Raw genomic sequence first — 15686 nt, 5'->3', positions numbered from 1 at the left:
CCGCAGTGTGCCCGTGCAGGGCCGCGTAACCGGCGCCGTCACGCAAAGGAGCGGCGGGCGGGAGAAGATGATGGAGGCTGTGGGCGTACTTCCTTATAGGTCCGGTGAGAAAGAGGCCGTCGTGACGAGGTGGCCGAGTGGTTAAGGCGATGGACTGCTAATCCATTGTGCTCTGCACGCGTGGGTTCGAATCCCATCCTCGTCGGAAAGTTACACTTTTCCCTCGTTAAAACAATTTTTTTTCCTAACACTTCCATGGGGACCTCTCCCTCCCTCCTCTCCTTTCAGCCCTTATGGGGAGAAGGAAAAGCGGAGCGGGTGCCCGGGACGGACAGGACAGAGCATCCTGAGGGATTCAGGGTTACAAGCCAGGATAGTGACCCACAGATTCTGGGGGTCACAACCAGGAGGGAGTGTCATGAGGGATCTAGGGGTCACCCAGGCTAATGTCCCATGGAATTTAGGGGTCCCAGCCAGCACAGAGTGTCTCGAGGGACTGAAGGGTCTCACCCAGTATCCAGCTTCCTGAGGTGCCTCTCCATGGGGTATCCTGACTTACTTACCTCCTTCCTCAGAACACAGCTCTGCTGTGGAGCTTCCAGCTGTGACACTGGGAACAAATCCCTTTTAATCTCCACCTCCTCTGGGATCCCAGCAAAATGTCCTATTAGGGCTGGCTGGGTCTTTCATGAAAGCTCTGAGTAAGAATTAGGGGGATGGAAGATCAGTCCTATGAGGAAAGGCTGAGAGAGCTGGGATTGTTCAGCCTGGAAAGGAGGAGGCTCCAGGGAACCCTCCGAGCCCCTTCCGGCGCCTATAGGGACTCCAAGAGATGGACTTGGGACAAGGGGGAATGGCTCTGAACTGGAGGAGATTTAGATGGGAGGGTGAGGAGCCCCTGGCACAGGTTTTCCCAGAGAAGCTGAGGCTGCCCCTGGATCCCTGGAAGTGTCCAAGACCAGCTTGGACAGGGCTTGGAACAAGCTGGGATAGTGGAAGGTGTCCCTGCCCATGGTAGGGGAGTGGGACTGGGTAGGCTTTAGGGTCCCAGCCCCTCACTGAAAATGACATCAAGTTCTCCTCAGATAATTACTGCTTTGTCTTCCATAAAGTTATGGCAATTTAAAAAGCATAAATGAGTGTATTGACAAGATACAGGAAAACTTTACCTCTCTGCCTAAGCCATACATGGTACACTTAGAAAAAAATTTAAATCTGGAATTAGAGGCCTGGAAGTAGGAGTTAGTGAAACTCAGAGATTCCAAGAGGAGGGACGTATCCCAGCTATGCTGTGACAGCTCTGAGCCCTCCCGGCACACACTGCCAAAACTTTAACTACACTTAAATCCTTCTGGAAATTAGATCATACCCAACCCTGGGCAGTGGCCAGATCACAAAAGGCTCCCAAACACAATGTAAAGCACAACTGGACAAGAGTTGCTGTGTGGAAGGTGAGTGCTCAGGGGCTGATTCCAGCCAGTCCTGCACAGGGACAGCCCAAGGCACAGGGAAGTTTGCCAGGAGGGTTTATTTGTATGGAAAAGTGCTTTAGCACAGTGAGACAGACATTCTCCTGATAAAGACAGAATTATAGGATTGTCAAGGATCAGTCCAAAGCCAACCCAGCACTGTCAAGGCATGTCCAAGTAAAGGTGTACTAAGGAAAAGAATTCTTTCAGGATCTACATTTTGTATGGAAAACTTTATGCCAACAACCAGGACCCAGTACTTACCACAGACCCAATCTCAGATGGGAATTTATCACAGGGAATCTCCAAGAACAACATTTTTCCAGCTAACAATACATCAAGCACAGTTTTGACAAACTAAAATAAATAAAATAAAAAAAAAAATAAATAAATAAAAATAAAATCTAAAATAAAAATAAAATTAAAAATAAAAATTATTTTAAAAATAAGAAATAAAATAAAAATGAAATTAAATTAAATGAAAAATAAAATAAAATAAAATAAAATAAAATAAAATAAAATAAAATAAAATAAAATAAAATAAAATAAAATAAAATAAAATGTAGTATCCTTGTGAACTAAATCCTAAATCGTCATAGTTCAAAGAATCCTGGAAACAGAAGCCCAGGGGTTTCTTGACCAGGAAATTAAAGTTGCCAGTTGCAGCCATTATTCCAGGAAAAGCAGAAAAAACAGTGAGCAGCTGAGCTCCAGTTCCTCATCAGGCCCTTTGGCCCCAATGTCAGTCAGGAAAATCCATGAGAGAGCCTTTTTTTGTTACAGAAATTTCTTGCCAAAAAACCTCCAAGCATAACTTGGGACACATCAAAGTCTAATTTAACTGCCATCCCTAAATCTACCCCCATTCCCCTGCATCCAAATCCAGTAACAGCTCCAGCCACCCTTTTTTATACACTGAAGGTGCCCAAGTTCCATTTATTTCCATGAAAGGTGTATTCCAATGCATCAAAATTTGGATAATGCTGATTTTTAGCATCACCTCTCTAAATACCTGGAATTAAACTAGAATCACGAAACCACTGCCAGGATGTGGAAGAACAAAGCTCAAACCTGAATGAATTTTTATGGAAATATTCAACATCAGCTGGATGATCCTCAGAGAAAGACACCACTTGGCTCCTGTGGGCTACTGGAGGTAAGCAATGGTTTATTGTGATTTGGTAGTTATGTCCAGACCCTGGTGACATCATCAAGTGATTTTAGGAGGAAGGAAATAATTCCTGTGGTTTGGCAAACCTGAGATCTCCAAAATTAATATTAAAATATAAAAACCCTCCCAGAAGCCAAGAATCTACTGTGTAAACACTAATGAAAATAAGAACTAGGGTAATATTAATCATTCATATAAAATTACTTTAAAAGAAGACTTCTAAAATTATTTTGAAAGAAGTCTTCTGCTTCATAAAACTGCTTTTGTTTTTCTTGAAAGCTGTCACACTGAAGTGATATTAAAAAACCTCTTCAAGACAAAATCTGGGGAACAGTACCTCCAAAACCAGGCCCAATACCCACACCCAGAACTACTAACTTAAGTAATTATTTGAATGAATGTTGGTGATTTCAAAGGCAAGTGGATCTTGCTGACAAACAGCAGGCACAAAACAGATCACAGTGTCCTGGTTTTACCTCACAGTGTTCTCAGGAGTAATCTTGTCATTTTGAAATCAATCTGACAACAAAATACAATAAAAACAGGGTTTTTTTATGACATGACATCCAGCAGCTCTTACTGTAAGACACAGGAACACAGCAGGCTGGAAGAAAAATAAGTTTTCGACTTTTAGTGCATACACTTCATCATCCATGTGGATAATTGATCCAGAATCCATTGAGGTGAAGGCAAAGCTGCCTGTGCCGAGCAGAGTTCAGTCCTTGCTGCCCTCAAGTGCCAGTTCACTAAAAGGCAACATAAAACTCCTGTTTTAGCCTCGCTTCCCTGCTCATCTTTCACAGCACCTGTGGGAAGAGGGATAATTCCCCAACCCCACTGATCCCTCCCAGCCCAGCTCAAGGCACATTCTGTTCACCTCAGCCACAATGCAAAGTCAATCTTTGGTCTCTGCACGCCACTGTGCCAGCCAGCACGGCCTGCAGGTGCTGGGTGTCCTGGTCACTCCTGCCAGTCCTCCATGGCCCACTCGGGCATGCTGGAGCAGTACTCAAAGTCGGCGCCCTTGTAGCGCAGGGCGTGCAGGAACATCACCAGCTCCTTGGGAGAGGGGTCCCGCCTGCTTGTCCTGCACTCCACACACAAAGGGTCCTTCTCTTCCCAGCCCTTCTCCCCTGCCTGCCCATCCTGATTCCCACACAAACGGAGCTCTTTGTCTTTATCAGGCGGTTCCAGGTTGGTATCAGTGTTCAGTGGACAAGCTGCTACGTCATTCCTCTCCAGATCCTTCTCATCCTCAGCAGGGCAGGAACTCCCATTTACAGGATCAGACTTGGTGCAGTCACCTGAATTCCCACAGTCTTTACTTTCCCCAGCAGAGTTCAAGTCCTCCTCCCCGATACCCAAGATCTCCAGGCTCTGTTTGGAGCGATGCTCCTCTACCAGCGCCTTTAGCAGCTCCTCGTCTGTCTTGCCGATCCTGCCGCCCTTGCCCCTGTCTGGTCCCCAGGCCTCCATGTTGTAGATGGGGTCGTTGAGGATGGGGTGTCCCAGGAACTGCAGGTGGACGCGGATCTGGTGCGTGCGGCCCGTGCGGGGCAGGCACCGCACCACGCTGCTGCTGCCGTTGTAGCTGAGCCGCTGGAAGAGCGTCTGGCACGGCTTCCCCTTGGCGTCCACGCGGCACACGCCCACCTTGTAGGACACCACCAGGATGGGCTCCTCACAGACCACCTCGTGCTCCGGGAACTCCCCCACCACCCGGCACACGTACTCCTTCTCCAGCTGCCAGAGACACGAGAGGGAGACTCAGGAAACACAGGGGGAAAAAAACACACCCAAGCTCCAGCCTTGCTGCTCCTCCTCCCTCTCTCCTCAATAAAATACATCCTGAGGTGGCATTTTATTACAACAGGAAAGGGACAAATATGCAATCAGCTACTTAAAACCCAAATTTCCCCATACATTTTCCTCAGCTAGTTGGGAAATCAAGAGTAGAAAGGCCTGGCCTATTTGCCTTGTTTTAAATTCAGGAGCCATCTCTCCACAGCCTTTGGCTTACAGCCCTGAAGCCAATCCTGGAAAAAGTTCTGTTTGGATCAAGAGACTCTGGAAAAATGGGAATTTTTAAATTAAGAAAGTGGTGGACAGTTGACATGTGTTCCCTCACAAATAAATTTCATGTCTAACTGGTCTGCATGACCCCAGTAAGTTTGCATAATCCCTTAAGAAAGATGATCCACTTCAACCCAATATTACTGAAATAATTTCAATTTTTAAGAGATAACTTCCAACCTAAAATTAGCAAAATCAATGAAACTATTAGGAGACCCTTTACAATTAAATATTACCAAATCAAAATAAATTTGTAGGAGGTCCCTTTTAGTCCAGTATTACTAAATGAAATTAAATTACCACATTGAACTAAATTTTTAGGAGATAGCTTTCAATCCAATATCAAAAGCAGTTAAATTTTTAGGGTTTTCATTTTAACATTATCAAGCTAGGATTACTAAATTCAGTTACATTTTTTAGGGGCTCCCTTCCAATCCCATATTGCTTAGCTCAATTTTTACTCTCTCTTTAGCCTATTGGGACGAGAAGCACCAACAGGTAAGAACAGCGACACAACCATGAGTTGCCTGGGGAACTTGAGCTCACCTAGAGCCCAAACCCAGCTGACTGTGGAGCACAGCAGCAGCTCGCAGCCCTCACCTGCCTCTGCCGGACCTGCTCGTCGATGCGCTTGGACACGGCGGCGGTCTTGGCGAACATGAGCACGCCCGAGGTCATGCGGTCCAGGCGGTGCAGGGTGTGCAGCTCCCGCAGGCCGTGCTCCTTGCCCAGGATGAAGATGACGGTGTTGTGCCGGAACCGGCCGCAGGGATGCACGGGCAGCGACGAGGGCTTGTCCACCACCACCACCTCCTCGTCCTCGGCCAGGATGCGGATGGGCTGGGCGGTGACCGGCGGCTCGTGCCGGTGCACCGTGTTCCTGAGGAAGTCGTTGTTCTGGAAGGGGTACGGAGAGTCAGCCTGAATCCGGCTCCTGCGACCACCCACCCGGCCACACACAACAGGGACTTGACATCGTGGAAGAAGAATTACAGCCCCTTTCTCCAGGGATCTCGGATTTAGAATAACAAGTGTGTGTGTCACCACGCGAATGCGACTACCTGCCCATAGCATATTCCCATTCCTAAGGGCGAAGGAAGCCGTGCGGCTGCCTGTGGGGCTGCAGGATCTACACATTCCCGAATCCAGGAGGGCAGGGATTCCCCGGGAGCCCCGATTTCTCCCTTAAACCCCTCCACAGGGTTCACAGAATCATAAAACATGTCGAATTGAAAGGCACCCATCAGGATTATCGAGTCCAACTCCTTGCCCTGTATTATCTGACCACGCCGCTCACGGGGTGATGCTCACGGCTTGGGGCAGGCCGGGCTCTGTCCCCAGCCCACGATCCCCCCCCGGGCCCGCCCACCTTGAGCACGATGTCCAGGTCGCTCACGGGCTCCTCGTTGAGGCGCAGGCGGCCGGCGCGGGCGGCGGCGCGGTAATAGGAGAGGGGCTGCGCTCGGAACTCGGTGCCGAAGACGTGCAGGAGGCTGCGGCCCACCCAGCGCCCCTTGCAGTAGGTGCGGAAGTCGAAGTAGTAGGGGCGCACCTTGCGCAGGCCGCCCTCGAAGTAGTACGAGGTCTCGGCGAAGTGCTCGGCGCCGAAGCTCACGCCGGGGTTCAGCTTCCGCGGCGGCGGCACGTACCGCTCGCCGCCCGCCAGCCGCCGCTTCTTGGGGGCCGGCGCCGCCTCCTCCTTGCCGGCGGGGTCCGGTTCCTCCTCCCGGGCTCGGCCGGTGCCGGGTCCCGGCTCGGCCATGTCCCCGCGGGGCGGCGGCCGGACCCCGATCCCCGCCGCGCGCACCCACGCCGGCCACACCGCGTGGCGCACGCCGTGACGCATCGCGCTGCGCCGGGCGGCGCGGGCCAATCAGCGCGCGCCGGCACCGCCAGGCCACGCCCCCGTCCCGTTCCCGCCTCTGCTCCCATCCCACAGGGCGTCGTGAGGCGGAGGCGATGGAGGAGCGAGAGCGCCTTTATTTATTAATTGATTTATTTCAATTTTTACCTCCCAGCAGTTTCCCCCATCAGAGCTGCTCCACAAATGACCCTCGAGCCTCACCGCAGCCCGCCTGCCCCTCGCGAGCCTCCTCAGTCACCGCCTGCGGGAGGGACGCGTCAGGGAAAAGCCGGAACATGAGCATTTTTTATAACCCCAATCAGAAAAGCCAAGAAATGCACATTTTTCGTAATCCCAAAGAGGGTCAAGTCCAGAAATGAATATTTTTCAAAACTCCAAACAGAAAAAAAACCGAGCATTTTTCATACCCTCAAAATCCAGTGTTGCTGCCCATCATTAAATTAGCTGGTGCAGGCAGGAAGAGAACATGCTCCCATATTTTAAAAACTGACAAGTCGGTACATTGCTGCTCCAAGACACTAATTGTGACTTATTTTTGCCAAGCATTAGGCAGAGTAGTCGATATTAAAGTGGTTTTAGTGAAGCTTTAGGTATTCCTGTCTGCTGTCAGAATTCTCTGTGATCTGATGTTATCTAGAGTTTATCAGAGAGGAAAGCTGGAGTTGTCTGGATCTGCTCCCTGGAAGCTGCCACAGCCTCCAAGAGCCTCCCCTGGTCCTGTCCCTGTTCTCCATCCCTCCAGAACGAGCTCCTCTGAAGCAGAACTTCCCTTTATCCATTGATGAAATTTCCATTAAAAAGCAAAACCATACTGACCATCTACAGGCCTAAGTCCCTCTCATGAGCTTTCTGAGGTGCCTTTAGAGATATCCATCCATGTGTCAGAGGTCATCCCTGAGGCAAAGGAAAACCAACAGTTACTACTCTCTCAGTTCTGTGCCAGCATCACATGGAATTTAAACACACGCACAGGCTCCAGAAAAAGAGGAAATAAAACTCTGCAAGCTCTATCAGACAGAAAATACCCCCTGCTTTGCCAAGCTGTTCTCTCCTTTTTTTTTTTTTCCACAAACAGCATCTGCCAGGGATCCAGGACTCGGTCAGCAAAGCCAAGGAGAGCAAGCTCAGAGAGAGAGGAAGGAGTGTTCCTCAGGGAAGAGCAGGTTTTACCGAGGCCACTGCTTCTCCTTGTCTGTGAGAGGGACGTAGATGACGCCCATGAGCTGGGTCTCCACGATGTGCCCCTCGCTGGTCTTGTCATACTGCATCAGCACCTGGTTCGCCCCCTCGGGCCCCACGGGCACGATCAGCCGCCCACCCGGCTTCAGCTCCTTCAGCAGCTGCAGCACCGACACATCCCGGTCAGCAGGGGCAAAAAAGCCCACACATTTTCTCTAGGGACACCCAGCATGGCCTCTCTTACCTCCTTGGGGACGGTGGCCGCGGCCGCTCCCACGTGGATGGCGTCATAAGGAGCCTCCTCAGGGTATCCCTGCCTGCCATCTCCAACTACAGAGGGAAAACACCCAGGGACCACTTGGGTTGTGTCATAACAAAACATCAACACAAACTGGAAGGGCTGCAAGTAGCACAGCCAAGGGGAAAACCCCGGGGCTGCAGGGAGCTCACCCACGAGCTTCACACGGCCGGAGCTGAGCAGTGTGGGATCATCCTCTTGGACATTCCGGATGGATTCGTGCACCAGCTCCTTGATGTGCTCCACGCCCACAGCTTTTCCTGTCGGGCCAATCTGCAAAAAACATCAGTCAAACACCTGATGCCTCCCATATGGAAGAGCCAGGGCAGGTTTCAGTGGGAACTGGGGAATCTCCAGGAAGAAGCTCCAGAGCAGAGGTTCTGAAGAGGAGGTGCAAGCCCTGTGCCCCTTCCTTGGTTTTAGGGCTGAGTAGTGCCAGCTACAGCAGCTAATTAAGGGATGTGCTTTCCAGGCTGGGAACAGAGTGCTGTGAGCTCACCATCCTGGCGAAGCAGGCCGTGAGGTATCCGCTCCCAGATCCCACATCCAGCGCCTTGGCACCTTCCACCAGCTGATCCTTGAGCAGCTCCAGCGCGTGGGCGTGCTGCAGGGACACCCAGGACAAGGAAGAGGGAAACATCCCGGGGTTAGTCTCCTCTTCCAACACCTTTTGCTGTTTTCTGATTTAATCACAGCACACCTGGCCTTGTGCCTGACACTTCCAGAGCAAAACTCAAAATCAGACCTGGAAGATCTTTTGCAGGACATAATTTAGGCAGAGGCTCAGGAATTAGATGTGAAACAGCAGGAGAAAAGGTCTCATGCAAAAAAAGGGACAGCATGGAATTCCCATCTAAGCACACTTTTAAAGCAACTGAAAGAGTATGGGGGAACTCCTCTAAAGAAGAAAAATCCCTAAAGAAACAAGCAGGATAATCATGTCCATGGGATGTTTCAGTTTTCTACTTGAAGAAAAATTAAATATAAAAAGAGAAATAAACAATTCCCTCCATTGCTGTTGAAAGGGAGGAGTTTTCACCTTACCATGTGCGGGGCGCTGATCGTAGCCTTGTAGCCTAAAAGGAAATGGGGGACACAAGTCATTTGACAGGGAATAAAATTCCCAATGGGAACAGTTCCTAATTCTCCCCCACCTTCCCCCCAAAATAGGAAAACACTTGTCTCCTTTCACAGAATCACAGGATGATTTGGAAATACTTGTCCCCTTTCACAGAATCACAGGATGATTTGGGTTGGAAGGGACCTTAAAGCTCATCCAGTCCCAGCCCCTGCCATGGGTGGGGACACCTTCCCTTAGACCAAGGTACTCCAAGGCCCATCCAACCTGGCCTTGGACACTTCCAGGGATAGGGATTCCACAACACGACCATGGAGCACCTGCCCAGGCACCCTGTGCCCTGCTGACAGCAGATGTTTTGCCAGAAGTGACTCACCAATGGATTGAGGAGAATCCATGTATGGGAAATACTTGATGTAGTGACCTCTGTCCGTAGCCAACAACACATCAAAGACACGCTGAGACTTAACGATCCCTTTTTCTGGGAAAGAAGGAAAAAAGAGACAGGCAGGACTGAAATCCTGGGCATTCCAGCAAGAAGAAATTTGAAAGGGGAAGTTCACACTTCAGGGAGTTAATGGATCTGGGGGTATTAATGAGGGATCTGAGAGAGACAGCAAACCAAACACTGATGAAAGGACAGCCTTTCCCATTCCTGCTGGGGCCCAGCCACCAGCTCATCTCCAGAGGCGGCCACCTGCAGCCACAACGCCTCTGGCACTGCCAGGTGTGATGGGAGCGAACCGGAGTCGCGTTTCACGGCGGGAAACGGAGACTCCGGTTCAGGTTTCAGCAGTGAACTCAAGGGCCACGGCCGCAGAGACATCCGACATCCCTTCACACCTTTCTGCGGGAATTCTGGGGAATTTACAGCTATTTTTATGTATTCCAGCTGTCCTGGCACCGGGCACCATTCCAGCCCTCGGGCACAGCCCGAATGTGCGGGACACTCGGCTGCACCGCCGGGCTCGAACAGCGAGCTGCAGCACACACTTCCAGAGGCAGGGAAGGAAGGTGTGGAGAGGCGCTCCTGCCCCTCCTGGCACAGCACCTTGTTTCCAGCTATAAATAGAACGAGTTCAGGCCGGGGCAAATGCCAAAATTCAGGAACATGAACCCCAACCCTTCCGAGTGAGCAGCGTCACACGGCGTGACACTAAATATCCACACACAGCCATTAAATATCCGTGCACTGCCATTCCAGGGGATGCTGCCGGCACTCACTGTACAGGTTGTTCACCAGCTCCGCGTGCGTTTTCCCGCTGGATGTCCAGGCCATGGTCCTGGCGAAGAGCAGCCCCATGAGTGCCAGCACGGCGCCGCACGGCAGCTGGCTCATCCCACGGACACGGCAGCGGCCTGCGGAGAGAGGGGGTGGCTCAGAGCTCCGCCGGAGCTCCCGGTGTGGCGCTGGAGCACATCCCGGCCTCGCCGAACCGCGGCGGGGGCGGCAGCGCCTCAGGGATGTCACACCGCCCTCGCCTGCGCCGCCCGCCACAGCTTCCGCCCTCTGCCAACATGGCGGCGCGGCGGCGTCAGCGGCCCCCACCAATGGGCGCCCACGCTCCACCGGCGGCGCGTGGTGATTGGTCGGAGCCGGACCCGGTGGCGGCGGTGATTGGCCGGGTCCGGGGCCGGCGAGGCGCGGGCGGAGCTGCCGCGGTGCCCGGAGCGCGGGTGGTGGGTGCGGGAGCGGGGCGGCCCCTCCGCCTCACGGGCAGCCGCGGGGACATCGCTCCCTGCAGGGCGGCCGGGAGTCCTGGTGGGATGGGAATTCCCTGGAATGTCCGCTGGCGTGACTTGGGCAGAGGGAGGCGGGTGGCGGAGGCCTGGGCGGGCGGCTCGGCTCGGCGCTCACCGTTTGTTCCCCCCGTGGCAGGATCCCAGGATGAGGATGATCGAGAGCGTAGACTCCGTGGTGACCCGGTCCAGCGAGGACCTCTGGGCTGAGATCTGCTCCTGTCTGCCGCATCCCGAGCACAAGGACGCCGGCGATGCCTTCACAGACTCCTTCATGGATTCCTACGCCGAGGGCAGCGGATCGGGGGGCTCTTCCCAACCTGCCCTGAAGCCCTGGGCACCCCTGAAGGACTCAGAGGTGTATTTAGCATCCCTGGGTGAGTGTCTGCCTGGCGACAGCTCTGCTTTTGTGGTGCCGGTGCTGTGGTCAACAACTCTCCCAGCTTAAATACACAGAATGTGACTCATTTTCTTCAAGTGCAGCAGTGGAAAGGTGAAGCTCAGTCAGAGCTTTCTCATCTCTGGCACAGAAAGGAACTTTTTATAAAGCAAAAGCTGAAAAAAGTTGTTTTTTACCCTCCACAATAAGTAGGAGGCTGCACACAGCAACAGAACAGGTGGCAGAAGTGGCTTTTTAAGCTTTTATTTCTGCCAGAACTTTCATCGTGCCTTTGTTGCTGTTTCACAGCGCACCAAGTAGTGCAATGAGAGTGATTTATTTTCCAATTTGCATGGAAATTGTGGGAAACTCAGTGCCTGTGAGATCTGTGCTGTCCTGTGTGATTTCATGGAAGCTGAGCAGTAAGTGTGAAAGTTATTAAAACCCCAAACAGGCAGAGCTGGCTGATTGCACAAACCTTATTTCCTTCAGAAGCATCACCTGAAAAACACCATCTTGTGCATATATAGGAAAGGAAGCCAGGCAGGCTTGAAATACAGGGAGAAAATTACTTTTAAAATAGAAATTAGTCTTGAAAAGTTAATTTAACTTACTTTTTGATATAGAAGTCCAGATCCTTCTCTTCTCTCCTTCCAGGAAAAACCCCATAACCAAGGTAATAAAATCCCCTGTTCCCCTCACAGAGAGAAGACTGATGAGGATCAAAGGCCTGTCCCAGGAGGTGACCTCCAAGGACATGCTGCGCACGCTGTCCCAGGCCAAGAAGGAGTGCTGGGACAGGTTCCTGCAGGAGAAGTTTGAGGCAGAATGTTACGTTGAGGGCCACGATGCTGACGAGAGGTAATGAGCAAATTAGAGGGAAGGGATCACCACCTACCCCTCAAAAACTGGAAGAAGGTTTTGTCAGGACATGACGCAGAAATACCCATTAGGGTTGTGCCAGAGGGAACACAGAGCACGTAGGGTTTGAGCTTCCAGTGCTCCTTTCTGATCTTTGCACCCCTTAGAGTGCATGGAAGTAGCTGGGACCTACTCAGTGATTTCCCTCCTCACACATGGCGTAGGGAAGGAATGGAGCAGAGGAGGGGATATCCAGTGTATCTCAGATGGGGATTTGGGGTTGGTGCCAGTCCTGGGATGAGATTTCCCTTCCCTGCCTCTCTTACAGTGCTCCTGCCCTCTCACAGATGATGTCAGAAGTAAGATGGGAACCCTTTCCCTAAGCAATCTCCCATTCCCAATCACATGGAACACTCTCCAAATTCCTCATTTCTCAGCTGACATTTTTCATGATTGCTTCTGGATGACAAGAAGATTATTTCTCTCCTGTCAAGAAAATCTACTTAAGCCAGAACTATGAAAAGTAATCCCTGTTTATAAGGAGGTTTCAGATGGTTTCTTTGGTCCCCCAGTTAACTTCAATGCTATTTATATTTTAAACCAAGCTTTTATGGTCTCTTTCTACTGTTTTTAAAGGGTGGGGATATTATCCATGAAAGAATTTCAGTCCCTAGAACTTGACTATGAAGTTGGATGTCACTCCTGAATGGTGCTGAAGTTTTGAGTCTCGCCCACTGATGCAATTAAACAAGCCTTAACTTTTAAGTGCACTGATTTATGATATTAGAGGGTTAGGAATATATTAGTTTTTTAACCTTGCAGTGCTATTAATGCTCACACATTTTGAGATATTCTTCCAGATTTGGTTTTGTTCCCTTCACTTTCCCCACCATTTTTCCTGATCTTCATCACCAAGAGGCAGTTGGGGGTTTGGTTTGTTTGAGCAAGAGGTTTTTTACATCCAGCCCAGGAAGCTGGAAACTCCTGGAATCACTGATTGGTTTGGCCTGGAAGGGACCTTAAGGCCCATCCAGTGCCCCCCACCTGCCCTGGGCAGGGACACCTTCCACTATCCCAGGCTGCTCCAAACCCCATCCAGCCGGGATTTGAACATTTCCAGGGATGGGGCAGCCACAGCTTCTCTGGGCAGCCTGTGCCAGGGCCTCAGCACCCTCATAGGGAAGGAATTCTTCCCAATATCCCATCTAACCCTAACCCTGCCCTCTGTTTGATTGAGTTGGAGTTTTTGGCTACAGAGGCAGAGGAGAGCTTCAGGTGTGTAAAACCTGTTCTAACCACCCTTTCAAAGGCCCACCTGCAGGGAATGGCTTTGGACAGTGACAGATTCTGCTTGTCCCTGTGGCACCAGGATCCCTCCACGCCAGACCTCACCTGGGGGGACGGGAATACCTGCGGAGGGCAGGAATTGCCTGTGGAGGCTTTTGCTGTCGCTCCTCCTATGCAGCTCTGTCCCTGCCTGGTCTCACGGTGTCCCTCTGCTGTCCCCAGCACGCTGGAGCACCTGAAGCGCTGGCTGCAGCCGGACAAGGTGGCCATCAGCTCCGAGGAGGTGCAGTGCCTCATCCCGCCCGAGCCGCAGCCCGAGAGGCCCGAGGCAGAGGAGGAGCCTCCGGCTGCCGAGCAGTGAGAGCCCCCGGCCCTGCCCCTTGTCCCAGCCCCCAGGAGGATGTGCCCGGCCGTAGGAATCGCAGGAAGGGGGGCGCAGAGCAAATGGTCAGTCATTGAAGAAGTAATTTTTAAAAGAAAGAACCCCCAAGGCACCAAATCCCAGCTCTGGAGCTCCGCAGGCAGCGGCTGGCACTGGTAGGGACGAGAGGGAACATCTGTACCAAAACCTCATGTGGATCTTCTCCAGCCTGCAGCCACCTCATCATTCCAGCCTGGATTGTTTGGAATCCATCAGGAGACACATTCAACAACAATAATAACAACAAAAGCAGTTGTGGAGAAGCACCAGAGAACATCACGGTCTAGAATAGAGCAGAGAAACCACTGAGTCACTTTGGTCCTGTCTTTTACCTTTTCATTACTCAGCTGGGCATTTTTTTCCTCTCCTGCTAAATCCACTTTGGTTTCTCCAGATCTTCACTGTTTCAGTCTGAATTGGCCCCAGGCTGTGCCAGGAAGAAGATGGATATTTCCCACCTCTGTGAATTTGGGACCCTGAAGGAAGATCTCACTGCAGTCAATAAATTGGTGTCATTGACATTGTAGCTATTTCACATTCCTCTCTGTAATGTTCCCCCTAATATCCCACTTTATTGCCCAAACTCTCTATTACAGACTGTAGGGGGAGTATTTTTTCCTCTTGTTGGTCGTTTTGTACCTGTTCAGCCTCTCCAGAAAAAGATCAGATGAGATTCTGTATTGGGAAACCAAGAGGGGTAGCCAGGGAGGCTACAAACAACTTGTTTTCATCACAGAATTGCATAGAATTCTCTGACTTGAAATATATTTAGTATTTAATTGTTTTTTTCGCCCTGCTTAACTCTTCAGAGGGTTATTTCCTTTTACTAATCCAAGAATCTGTGATACTGTGCTGATTTTTCGCTGATCTTGTGTTCTGCCTCGGCACCAACACTGGGGGTCGGTAGAGGGAAGCAGCACAGTCTGTCAGAGCTTCTTAGGGGAAATTGTCGTTCTAGGAGATTCATGCCGTGTTCATTTATGTACCTGTTTGAAAATACTTTTTTAGGAGTAAATTTTTGCTGGAGCCTCGCAGTTTCCTGTCTCTGTACTCAAATAGAGGCGCTGCTCTCTCAGTCACCGTGTCACAGCTCAGAGGTTGTTCCCACCATCAGCATTCCTGGTGTAACTCCCTCCCCAGCTCAGAATTCTCCATTAAAACAATCCCTTGTTTTTTAAACCTTGAGGAATGGGGTGAATCATCTGAGTGCCAGTGATGCACAAGCCTCGTGTCTTGCTGGTTTGCTCATTAAATGTCCCTTTTAATTTATCCTTTAGCTGTCCTCTATTATGTTAAGTCTGTGTCCTTGTGCAGATTTCTCTCACCTGATGAGACAAAGCTGTGACAGAGATGCAGAACTCTGAGCTGTTCCCAGAAATGGTTTGTGCAGAGACAGAAAGCAGCAATTTCTCTGTCCCCGGCCTATTTCCCAGTCAATAAAATTCTTCTTATGGGTAACAAGCACTGTGAGGATGCTTTATATTATCTTATCTGTTCTTAAACATATTTGAGGAGGAAGTGTACCCAAAAGAACTGTGCTGAAATTATTCCACATCCACATCACCAGGCATTTCCTTTGGAGAAGGGACCTGAGGGGACAGCTCTTATCATTTCACTTGTAAAAATAATAACATTCCAGGATTCTTTGACCTGCTCTATGGAAACATGTGGGGCAAAAGAAAATCCTACTGATAACTGCAAAGTTTGAGCAATAATTTCCTTGAATGAATTATTTATGTAGAGTTAACTTTTTTCCCCTCCCAGATATAATAAATATAGTTACATCAATATAATTATATATAATTAAATTATAACTGAGAGTATAGACCTGGAGTGAGTCTGTACTTAAATCACCATAAAGAAAAC

The 15686-nt window shown here is 50.4% G+C and overlaps 3 protein-coding genes and 1 non-coding gene across 7 annotated transcripts; 2 read left to right on the top strand and 2 right to left on the bottom strand.

The window, feature by feature from the left end:
• Positions 1–123: 123 nt before the first annotated feature.
• TRNAS-GCU (transfer RNA serine (anticodon GCU)) lies at positions 124–205 on the top strand. Its single transcript has one exon. It is a non-coding gene; the product is annotated as a tRNA-Ser (tRNA).
• A 2891-nt stretch (positions 206–3096) lies between these two features.
• Positions 3097–6475, bottom strand: RPUSD2 (RNA pseudouridine synthase domain containing 2). Its single transcript, XM_063158429.1, has 3 exons — positions 6083–6475; positions 5314–5610; positions 3097–4383 (listed from the first exon to the last, which is right to left on the bottom strand). Exons 1-3 carry the CDS (start codon positions 6473–6475, stop codon positions 3601–3603), a joined length of 1473 nt encoding a protein of 490 aa, XP_063014499.1. The 3' UTR covers positions 3097–3600.
• Positions 6476–6691: 216 nt separating this feature from the next.
• LOC134419338 (protein-L-isoaspartate(D-aspartate) O-methyltransferase-like) lies at positions 6692–10605 on the bottom strand. Its single transcript, XM_063158428.1, has 8 exons — positions 10357–10605; positions 9509–9613; positions 9099–9130; positions 8554–8658; positions 8207–8327; positions 8001–8086; positions 7748–7917; positions 6692–7471 (listed from the first exon to the last, which is right to left on the bottom strand). Exons 1-8 carry the CDS (start codon positions 10469–10471, stop codon positions 7459–7461), a joined length of 747 nt encoding a protein of 248 aa, XP_063014498.1. The 5' UTR covers positions 10472–10605; the 3' UTR covers positions 6692–7458.
• Positions 10606–10759: 154 nt separating this feature from the next.
• Positions 10760–15281, top strand: CCDC32 (coiled-coil domain containing 32). 4 transcript variants are annotated; one of them, XM_063158425.1, is made up of 4 exons: positions 10760–10812; positions 11012–11249; positions 11956–12112; positions 13622–15281. In XM_063158425.1, exons 2-4 carry the CDS (start codon positions 11021–11023, stop codon positions 13758–13760), a joined length of 525 nt encoding a protein of 174 aa, XP_063014495.1. In that variant the 5' UTR covers positions 10760–10812; positions 11012–11020; the 3' UTR covers positions 13761–15281. The 4 variants fall into 4 exon arrangements, with proteins under 4 accessions (XP_063014495.1, XP_063014494.1, XP_063014497.1 ...); XM_063158424.1 differs by lacking the exon at positions 10760–10812 and adding an exon at positions 10813–10894; XM_063158427.1 differs by lacking the exons at positions 10760–10812; positions 13622–15281 and adding exons at positions 10827–10917; positions 12441–13614.
• The last annotated feature ends 405 nt before the right edge of the window (positions 15282–15686 follow it).

The sequence above is a fragment of the Melospiza melodia genome, chromosome 6 (genome assembly GCF_035770615.1).
Source record: "Melospiza melodia melodia isolate bMelMel2 chromosome 6, bMelMel2.pri, whole genome shotgun sequence".
Classification (NCBI taxonomy): Eukaryota; Metazoa; Chordata; class Aves; order Passeriformes; family Passerellidae; genus Melospiza; species Melospiza melodia.
The sequence above is the reverse complement of the archived record's forward strand: the minus strand, read 5'-3'. Positions and strand labels throughout refer to the sequence as shown.

Excerpts from the sequence above, each read along its gene's own strand:
- RPUSD2 (XM_063158429.1), bottom strand. The coding sequence starts at position 6,475 with ATGGCCGAGCCGGGACCCGGCACCGGCCGAGCCCGGGAGGAGGAACCG. Across the intron at positions 5,611-6,082 it reads ACCTGGACATCGTGCTCAAG|AACAACGACTTCCTCAGGAA; the intron begins GTGGGCGGGCCC and ends TACCCCTTCCAG. Across the intron at positions 4,384-5,313 it reads AGCAGGTCCGGCAGAGGCAG|CTGGAGAAGGAGTACGTGTG; the intron begins GTGAGGGCTGCG and ends TGTCTCTGGCAG.
- LOC134419338 (XM_063158428.1), bottom strand. The coding sequence starts at position 10,471 with ATGAGCCAGCTGCCGTGCGGCGCCGTGCTGGCACTCATGGGGCTGCTC. Across the intron at positions 9,131-9,508 it reads GGATTCTCCTCAATCCATTG|GCTACAAGGCTACGATCAGC; the intron begins GTGAGTCACTTC and ends ATTTCCTTTTAG. Across the intron at positions 8,328-8,553 it reads CGGCCTGCTTCGCCAGGATG|ATTGGCCCGACAGGAAAAGC; the intron begins GTGAGCTCACAG and ends TGTTTTTTGCAG.
- CCDC32 (XM_063158423.1), top strand. Across the intron at positions 11,250-11,955 it reads GGTGTATTTAGCATCCCTGG|AGAGAAGACTGATGAGGATC; the intron begins GTGAGTGTCTGC and ends TTCCCCTCACAG. Across the intron at positions 12,113-13,621 it reads GGCCACGATGCTGACGAGAG|CACGCTGGAGCACCTGAAGC; the intron begins GTAATGAGCAAA and ends TGCTGTCCCCAG.